Source organism: Bombina bombina, chromosome 5, assembly GCF_027579735.1.
Source record: "Bombina bombina isolate aBomBom1 chromosome 5, aBomBom1.pri, whole genome shotgun sequence".
Lineage (NCBI taxonomy): Eukaryota > Metazoa > Chordata > Amphibia > Anura > Bombinatoridae > Bombina > Bombina bombina.
The window spans coordinates 141,230,510-141,241,192 of NC_069503.1; the positions used below are offsets into that span (position 1 = coordinate 141,230,510).

The following is a 10,683-nucleotide window of genomic DNA, read 5'->3' on the forward strand; positions in this document are numbered from 1 at the left end:
GATTATCTATCTTTTTAAAAAAAAAATGTTTGAATTGACTGTCCCTTTAACCCCTTAAGGACCACGGACATCCTAGGTACATCCTACAAAAACTGGTCCTTAACGACCAAGAAATCAAAGGGTGTAAGCAAAAATATACACTAGACACAATACATTGTGTAATTGTTAATAGGATGGGATATTAGATTAGTTGAGTGTTTAAATAAATACTGAACTAATTAAAAAACAAACACATCCCAATGGTTAATATTAAAGTGTGCTTTTTCTTCTAAATGGAATTCAGGGGTATGCACAGATTATGATTATTAATATTATGGAGACAAAGGAGGCTTCATATTTTGCTACAGCTCCTTTGGTTTTTGAGAGTATTATTGCATCTTCATATACAAAGGCAGATGTTCCTTATTCCTGCAAAAGATAATTTAGGAGTCATTCAGATAAACTATGTACCACTTTTCAAGCACTTGGACCTTAATTAACCTTAAAATACGTAAATTGGGTAAACAAACCCTTTGCTATGGGGATTAGCAAAGGTTTATTCTAATCCTTATTGGGATTTGGAGGGTCCCTCAGAACAGAATACGTCTGGTCTATACCAACAAGCTTTTATGAACTAAGAGTAGATTTTGCATCGGGGATGATCTTGACGACCCTGTTTGGAAACCTAATTTTTATTCCCTAGCAAATTAGGCATTCTCACTCTTCCAGTTGGACTCTGGATCCAATTCTAGCTTGTACTTCATGAACCTTTCCAATCTCTAAGGGACGGGTTATCTAAAGATCTCCACTATGGCAAGGTTATATAAGAAGTCTAGTCTGTATTGCGTGGTCCCTCAAATCATTTTAGAAAGACAATTTTTAGCTTAAGAGCTGTTTTTCTCATTTATGTAGGGTTTTAAGGAGAAACATGTGCATTCCAATATAATGCTAAAAAAGATCCCCAACATTTTTCAAGATTTCTCTTCATGTTGGATCATCAGGATCTAAAAGTTTTAGTAAAATATTAATATATTGCCTTTAATAAAATCTAGATTATTTAGCCAGCAAGAGAGTAATATGATTTGTTGAACTTAAGAGTGTTTTTACTGGGGAGATAGCTTGAAGAAACAAATTATTATTATTATCATCAGGTATCCACAGATTCTGCAGTGCTATAAGCAAAGGCGGTATACAAGATAACAGTTACAGCGATCAAATGGGTAGAGATCCCTGCCGAGAGTTGCACTATAGTAGTCGACTCTTATGAAGGCAATCTACAAACAGCTGCTCTCATAGGCTTATATTCTAATAGGTCCAAGGGGAAAGCAATGAAGTTAGGAAAGGTTAGTGTAGGTTGTATGCATCCCTGAATAGTAGAGTCTTTAGGGAGCGCTTGAAACTAGGGGAGAGTCTTGTGGCAGGAAATTCCACAAGATGGGAGTCAGTCTGGAGAAGTCCTTTAAATGGGAATGTGAAGAATTAACAAGAGAGGAGTAGGAGCTTGTGAGCAGAGCAAAGGGGATAGGAGGGACAGTATCTGGAGACAAGGTCTGAAATGTAGGGGGGAGCAGTGCAGTTGAGGGCTTTGTATGTCAGAGTGAGGATTTTGTGTTTAATACTTGAGGCAAGAGGAAGCCAGTGAAGGAATTGGCAAAGAGGTGCAGCAGATGAAGAGTGACATGTAAGGAAGATGATCCTGGCAGAGGCCTTCATTATGGATTGTAAAGGAGCTAGGCGGCATCTAGGGAGACCAGAGAGGACGGAGTTGCAATGTTCAAGGTGGAAAAGGATGAGAGAGTGGATTCAAATCTTAGTTGTGTCACTAAATGTGAGGAGTGAAAGCAGATCTGAGTCAAGTGTGACCCCAAGACATCGGGCATGTGGGGTAGGGGTAATGATGGAATCATCAAACAGTTATAGAAAATTCGGGGGTGGAGATTTTGGAGGAAGGGGGAAAAATAATATAATATAATAATAGAGTAGAGATGAGAGTAGAGAAGTATTGTTGCTTATAAAGATTAAGGGCAGAATAGTAGGAGTTCAAGATGAATTTGTAGTGAAGAAAGTCAGCTGAGAGTAGTATGCCAGGGCTGAGGATGAGAGCATGGTTTCTGAGCTATGGTAAATGGGGCCAGATTGTCAATGACCAATGTAAGGGTGGAGTTATAGTAGCAAATAGATTGGTAAGGGCAGGAAAAGGAGGGGATGGAAGAGAGGAGAGGTTCGAGAGAGCTAGCTAGCTGTTGCTGATCTAATGACTTAGTGCTTCTGTGAAGTTTAGTGTGAGGGGTAGAGGGAGGGGAGTTATAGGGAGGAATGTGATGTTGCAAGTGAGGAGATGATGGTCAGAACGAGGAAAAGGGGAGTTTGTGAAATTTGATAGCTGAAATCAGATCGAGGCAGTGACCATCTTTGTAAGTGGGAGAGTCAGTCCATTGTGACAGTCCGAAAGAGGAAGTGAGTTGCAGAAGTTGTTTTGCAGAGAAGGCAGTGGGATTGTCAAGAGGGATGTTGAAGTCACCAAAAATGAGTGCAGGGGTGTCTGAGGAAATGAAATAAGGAAGTCAGGCAGCAAAGTAATCTAAAAATTGAGTTGAGGAGCCAGGGGTGCGGTATATGACTGCAACACCTATAGGCAGGGGAGAGAATAAATGAATCATGTGTGCTTCAAATAAAGAAAATGTGAGGGAAGAGAAGGGCTGTATTTGTTGAAAGGTGCAATGAGAGAAAAGTAAAATACCTACAACACCTCCATGTCTATTGCCAGACCTAGGAGTGTGGCTGAAGTGGAGAACATTGCCCACAAAAATGTTAATATAAACTGCAATAACTATCGGCTAGATTACGAGAATGCAAGCTCAATCCTATTGGCTGATTGGATCAGCCAATATGATTTTTCCTACCTTAATTTCGATTGGCTGCTAGGATTCTATCAGCCAATTGGAATTCAAGGGATGCCATCTTGGATGACGTTACTTAAAGGACCAGTCATTCAGTCGTCGGCCGTCGGATGAAGAGGATGCTCCGCATCGGATGTCTTGAAGATGGACCCGCTCCGCTCCGGAAGGATGAAGATAGAAGATGCCGCCTGGATGAAGACTTCTGCCGGTCTGGAGGTCCTCTTCTGCCCAGATAGGATGAAGACTTCGGACCCTCTGGAGGACCACTTGTGCCCGACTGGGTGAAGACGGCTCAAGGTAGGATGATCTTCAGGGGATAGTGTTAGTTTTTATTAAGGGGGGATTGGGTGGGTTTTAGAGTAGGGTTGGGTGTGTGGGTGGTGGGTTTTAATGTTGGGGGGTATTGTATTTTTTTTACAGGTGAAAGAGCTGATTACTTTTGGGCAATGAACTGCAAAAGACCCTTTTAAGGGTTATTTGTAATTTAGTATAGGGTAGGGAATTTTATTATTTTGGGGTGCTTTTTTATTTCATTAGGGGGATTAGATTAGGTGTAATTAGTTTAAAATTCTTGTAATTCTTTTTTTATTTTATGTAATTTAGTGTTTTTTTTCGTAATTTAGTTTATTTAATTTAATAGTAATTATTTGTAGGTAGTTTAGGTAATAGTTTAATTATAGTGTAGTGTTAGGTGTAATTGTAATTTAGGTTAGGATTTATTTTACAGGTAAATTTGTTTTTATTTTAACTAGGAAGTTATTAAATAGTTAATAACTATTTAATAACTATTGTACCTAGTTAGAATAAATACAAAGTTGCCTGTAAAATAAATATAAATCCTAAGCTAGCTACAATGTAACTATTAGTTATATTGTAGCTAGCTTAGGGTTTATTTTATAGGTAAGTATTTAGTTTTAAATAGGAATAATTTAGTTAATTGTAGTAAATTTATTTAGATGTATTTAAATTATATTTAAGTTAGGGGGGTGTTAGGGTTAGGGTTAGACTTAGGTTTAGGGGTTAATAAACTTATTTTAGTTGCGGCGACATTGGCGGCGGAAGATTAGGGGTTAATAAATTTAATATAGTTGCGGCAATGTTGGGGGCAGCAGATTAGGGGTTAATAAATATAATGTAGGTGTCGGCGATGTTGGGGGCAGCAGATTAGCGGTTCTTAGGGATAATGTAGGTGGCGGCGGTGTCCGGAGCGGCAGATTAGGGGTTAATAATATAATGCAGGTGTCAGCGATAGCGGGGACGGCAGATAAGGGGTTAATAAGTGTAAGATTAGGGGTGTTTAGACTCTGGGTTTATGTTAGGATGTTAGGTGCAGACATAAAAATCATTTCCCCATAGGAAACAATGGGCTGCTTTAGGAGCTGAATGCTGCTTTTTTGCAGGTGTTAGGTTTTTTTCAGCCAGCTCAGCACCATTGTTTCCTATGGCGAAATCGTGCACGAGCACGTTTTGCCAGTTTACCGCTACCGTAAGCAGCACTGGTACTACAGTGAGTTGTGGAGCTAAATTTTGCTCAATGCTCACTTTTCTGAGACTAACGCCGGCTTGCAGAAAACTTTTAATACCAGCGTTGTCTTAAGTGAGCTGTAAAAAAAAGGCTTGTTAGCACCGCACAGCCTTACCGACAAAAACTTGTAATCTAGGCGTATGAATTTAAATATATTTAGTATGAAAAAGTCTAGTATATAGTTTAAATTTAAATGAAAAATAAAACTGATTGATTGTTGTATGATTAGATATCCAATAGTCACTGGCTTATAGGGCCATTCCCAGAGTTACAAGCCTTTGAAGACAAATTAGCTCAATAGCACAGGAGTAATTGTTTTTGAAGAGAATAGGAAATGTTGTTTACATTGAATCTAACAAGCTGTAAAACAGCAACTTCAAAATATTCTCTTTTGAAGACTAATGAGGCTTGGCAAAGCAATATTGAAAAATTGCTGCACAAAGCATTTCAGATTTGTTCCCCTTATTTTTTTGTTGAAAATAGAGGAATGCACAAATTAGCTGACATTAAATCCATGTTACCATCAGACAAGTACAAGACTAATCATCTCTAGCAAAATCTTATTCAGAGTTACATATGTGTGACTTTGTTCTGTTTTAATTGTATTTCATTTGTCCACTTTCATTCATTCATTTTACTTCTTGGTAACTGCTAGGGCAGTTTGGTATGCATTTAATATAATATATTTATATTGATCCAAATAGCCTTGGTCACTTATAATTTAATAGAAATGTTGTAAAAACAAATAAATAAATATAAATCAAAAACCTAAAGTTTAACTGCCATAGCATAGGTGCTTTTATATATATATTTATAAATGTTCAGTATTTTGGTAATTGGTATTTAATGTAATTTGAGTTTTGCATAAGCTATGGCACTAAATGCATTCTATGGTATATCTGCTGGACATTGCACCGTGTATTAAATATGTCAATATTGTTTCTTTTTGTAGCTTTTGTGAAACATATCATGGCAAGCTGATCACAAGGTAGGTTACAAAATGCACAATCACTTAGAATGTGTTTATCATAATCTGCAAGATAATAATTCTTCAAAATGTTAAGTTAATATTTGTATTCCTCATAAAGGTAAAGAATAATGTAATAACTAGGGTTGCACCGATACCAATACTAGTATCGGTATCGGTACCGATACCAAGTATTTGCATGAGTACTTGTACTAGTGGAAATACACCGATACTTAAACCGATACCTCCACTTCCTACCCATATGCTATCTTGTGGCGTTTTTTCAACCTGCATGTTCCCATTTCATTTTAAACTGTGGAGACTAAACTAAAAATTGTTTACTACTGTTCTGCCAATACAAATTGCTGTTATTTGTATTATTGTTGTAGAGATCACTGTACCTCGTTCAGACAAACCCCTGAAGTACTGGGCAGTTAATAAACAGATTTACAACTCTGTCTAAAATGGCCCAAAAATATCTTTCTGCCCCATGCAGTGGTGTGGAAAGTGAAAGACTGTTCAACTTAGAGTCGAACCTCCATACAAATGTCAGATTGATGTTATATAACAGCCCTACAACCCAATTGCATCACCCCTTTAAATGTAATATTTTATTGTAATATTTTTTATTTATAAACATGTTCAGTGAACTTTTTATTATTTCATAATGTCTTTTGAATTACAGTCATTTATAATTATAAAGAAGGAATCTTAAATAATTAGTCTGTATTGCGCTTGGTAAACTGTCACATGACATTAAAAAAAAAAGTATCGGTAATTGGTATCGGCGAGTATTTGAAAACAAGTATCGGTACTTGTACTCGGTCATAAAAAAATGGTATCGGTGCAACCCTAGTAATAAACCTTAAGTCATATGTTGCATTACTCCCCCAGTGTCAAGGATATAGCATTGTGTATACTAAATTCAGTAAATTGTCTCTTTGTGATAATTCAAACAATATGTAAATATGTTCATGCTCTTCAAAGCTTGTTCATATATTTCTTTACTTGATTGGCTTAAATAGTTACCACCATATAAATCTATGACATTTTATGTTTATGTGCAAATAAACATTTTAAAACTGTCTGCCAATGCACACTAACATGTAATATTTAAGTTAAAAGAGAACATAGAACTATATATATATACAGTATATATAAACATAGAAACATAGAATTTGACGGTAGATAAGAACCAAAAAGGCCCATCAAGTCTATCCATATTACAAGTTACTTTTTTCTTAGGATAGCCTTATGCATGTCCCAGGCATTTTTAAATTCCTTTACAGTCTTTGGCCTCTATTTGTCATAGTCTGGCAGACCTGATCCGACAGTGCAGATCAGGCCCGCCAGACCTCGCTGAATACGGCGAGCAATACGCTCGCCGTATTCAGCATTGCACCAGCAGCTCACAAGAGCTGCTGGTGCAACGCCGCCCCCTGCAGACTTGCGGCCAATGGGCCGCCAGCAGGGGGGTGTCAATCAACCTGATCGTACTCGATCGGGTTGAATTCCGGCGATGTCTGTCCGCCTGCTCAGAGCAGGCGGACAGGTTATGGAGCAGCGGTCTTTGTGACCGCTGCTTCATCACCGCTGTTTCTGGCGAGCCTGCAGGCTCACCAGAAACACGGGGCATCAAGCTTCATTCGGAACTTGATAGATAGGCCCCTCTGTGTTTACCACCACAAATGCAAGTTTATTCCATGAATCCACCTCCCTTTCTGTAAAAATAATCTGAATCTGCTACCCTTTAACTTTAGATTGTGACCCCTTGTTTTGGCATTTATTTTTTTGTGAAAAATGCTTTCAGCTTCTACTTTATTAAGTCCCTTCATATAATAGCCAAAACATATGTAGCCAAAACACAGCTAATAAAGAAATCATGATGTATCATATTAATATTAATGTTTTGTAAAAGTAACACATTAATATCCCAAATCCACATGGGCATGGTTTCTTAACTAATATATTTATTATTCATATCAAATAATGATAAACAGAATTAAAACAAACCACTTTAAATTAATAAAATAAAAAAGCTTAAGATAATATAATTTAGTAATATTATTGCATTTTCTATATTTCAATTATACAAAGAAAAACAAAATATATCTGTAAAATGTCTGTGTCTGTTTTTTTTTGTGACTAATTTTTTCCCTCTTTTTCTGTGAAAAACAGCCAAAGTTGAACCTGCTGATTATTGGATTCCAACATTGCTTTTCAACATCAACATGGTTCCTCCATCAACACATACAAATATTCATTGGTTACCATTTATCAAAACAATTTGAACTTTCTATACAAACTAGTATTTTTTTTAATCCCAAGGTTGCCAAAAAGATCTGCAACATTTTGGAAAGTACAGAGTTAAATAAATAAAAAGGAATGTTTATGTTTCCCCTAAAAAGGAATGTTTATGGAATGCTATTGTATTCCTTTAAAAGGGAATGTCAATGAAAATGTATACACTGAGAATATATTTAATAATTTTACCTTGTTAAAAACATTATCATAATCATCCTTTCTGGAGTCTGACTGTTTTTACATAAAACATTTTAGATATTTAAATTTCTTATGTATATGAAAAAAACTGCAGTCATTTTCCTTTTTTGGGGAATGCATATGAAAATGTACACAATGAGACCATAACTAATAATTTTACCGTTTTGAATACATTTGTCATAATTTCATCCTTAATGATTTCCTATCCTTCTAGAAGTCTAATTTTGTTTTATATAAACTGTTTTAGAGATGAAACCTTTCATAGACAGATCCTTATGAACACTGGACAGTGATTCCCAAGGAAACCAAAAAAGAAAACTAAATTTCATTTGAATGTTTCAAATAGAACAGAATGAACATTAAATCCAATATTTCATTTGATGTATTACTGTAAAGCTATTGGTATGTCAATGTCATTTCCCTATTCAATTTGTTAAAGGGATATATAGCTCATTGCTCAATTGTTTATGTATATAAATAACACAGTTAAACATGTTAACTATATTTTGCATGAAGGGTTATGTAAAAGCTGTCACATTTAAATTGATGCTCATAAATCTGTTGAACAATGGCTGATGAAGTAAACTCGCAAAACAAAGCATATTTTTTTTAGATATTCTTTTTTAGATGGATGAGACTGAGAAACTATTTGAGCACAATGTCCCTTTAATTATCCCTTTTAATGAATATATAAATTAAAGATTATTTTGTAAGTTATTGCATTTTCAGTAAAAAAAACAAAATATTCTACCCAGATGACAATAGCTTTACCATAACTGATTAGCACATATAGCTATTTATACAACACAAAATATTGTAAAACAAAAATCTTACTATGAGATTAAAGGCTGTTAAAGCCTATCTAGTATGTGTTAAACTATTTATCCCAATAAAATATTGCAAACTTTTTGTTGTCGTATTTTTGTCTATCATGACTTCCTATCTACTTCAATAAAGCAGTGCAGCTAGTTTAGAGTACATAAATAATAACTAGACGTGGACATTGATCTGTGAGCATACACTTTAACATTGAAGTATGCGATTGGAAGCTTAAAAAGTGAACTGACTGTGTGTAAGGCAGCTGAAAAGGCACCTTACACTGCACATGTAACTTTATCACTGAGCGGACTTGTTAGACTTGAAGCTTGGCAAGCGAGCTAATATTCTACACATGGAGTCTGACTAGTGATCAGACACTTTAGGCTTGAAGGTTGATGAATGAACTGACACTCTACACCTAGAACATGACAAGGCAGCAGATGCATTAGACTTGAAGCTTGGTTAGTGAGGTGACACTGCACTTGGAGTTTGAACACTGAGCAGACACTTTCGGCTTGAAGACTGGTGAATGAGTTGACACTCTACACTTGGAGCTTGACAAGGCAGCAGACATGTTACGCTTGAAGCTTTTCACTAAGCAGACACTTTGGACATGAAGCTTGGCAAGTGAGCTGATACTCTACAATTGAAGCCTAACCAGTTCACAGACACTTTAGATCTGAAGCATGTAAAGTCAGCTGACACTATTCACTTAAATCTTGACAGTGAGCAGACACTTTAAATTTGAAGTTTGACAAATGTAGCTTAGCAGCTGAGCTAACACTGTACACTTGGAGCTTGACTGAGGAACAGCACTTTCAACTTGAAGCATAACAAGATAATCTTAGCAGGTGAGCTAACACTTTATAATTGAAGCTTGACCGGAGAGCAGCACTTTTGACTTGAAACATGATGAAGGAAGTTTAGCATGTGAATTAAAGGGACAGTCTACCCCAGAATTGTTATTGTTTAAAAAGATAGATAATCCCTTTATTACCCACTCCCCAGTTTTGCATAACCAACACATTTATATTAATATACTTTTTACCTCTGTGATTACCTTGTGTTTAAGCCTCTGCAGACTGCCCCCTTATCTCAGTGCTTTTGACAGAAATGTAGTTTAGCCAACCAGTGCAGACTCCTAAATAACTCCACGGGAGTGAGCACAATGTTATCTATATGATACTCATGAACTAGTACTGTCTAACTGTGAAAAAAACTTTCAAAATGCTCTGAGCTAGGAGGCGGTTTTCAAAGGTTTAGAAATTAGTTTGAGCCTACCTAGGTTTAGCTTTTCAAAAATACCACCAAGGGAACAAAGCAAATTTGATGATACAAGTAAATTGGAAAATTGTTTACAATTGCATACCCTATCTGAATCATGAAAGTTTAATTTTGAATAGACTGTCCCTTTAACACTCTATACTTGGAGGTTGACTAGGAAATAGACACAATAAACTTGAAGCTTGGTTATTGAGCTGACACTGCACTTGGAGCTTGATCATTGAGCAGACACTTTAGGCTTGAAGCTTGGTGAGTGAGCTGACATGGCCACAGACACATTAGACTTCAGGCTTGGTAAGTAAGCTGACAATCCACACTTGGAGCTTGACCAGGGAGCAGTACTTTAAACTTGAAGCTTGGCAAGTGAGATATCACCCTACACTTGGAGTTTGACCAGGGAGCTTGGTAAGTGAAATGACACTCACTAGCTTAAGCTTAATGAATAAACAGATACAGGCAATTGTATTACTTATCTTCAGACATTGTACTGACAAAGTAGATGAACAGATAAGCATAATTAAAAAACTGGACTAATAATCTTTAAATTATAGGAGTGTATATACAAGAACTGTAAGACACTTGACTACAGAGCTTACACTTACAGAAGCAGATGAATAAACAGACATCTTTACCAGGTCTTTAAACAGAAAGTGCAAAAAGGATGTGTACCAACAGCAGACTACAAATTCTTAGACACTAAAAATATT

General features: G+C 36.3%; 1 protein-coding gene across 1 annotated transcript in view; it reads left to right on the forward strand.

Annotated features, from left to right (window-relative positions):
• MYL3 (myosin light chain 3) overlaps positions 1 to 8,780 on the forward strand; it is a 108,895-nt gene extending 100,115 nt beyond the window's left edge. The window contains exons 6-7 of the mRNA XM_053713726.1: positions 5,357 to 5,392; positions 7,550 to 8,780. Coding sequence (XP_053569701.1) covers positions 5,357 to 5,385 — 29 coding nt within the window. The 3' untranslated portion in view covers positions 5,386 to 5,392; positions 7,550 to 8,780. The remainder of the gene's footprint in view (positions 1 to 5,356; positions 5,393 to 7,549) is intronic.
• The last annotated feature ends 1,903 nt before the right edge of the window (positions 8,781 to 10,683 follow it).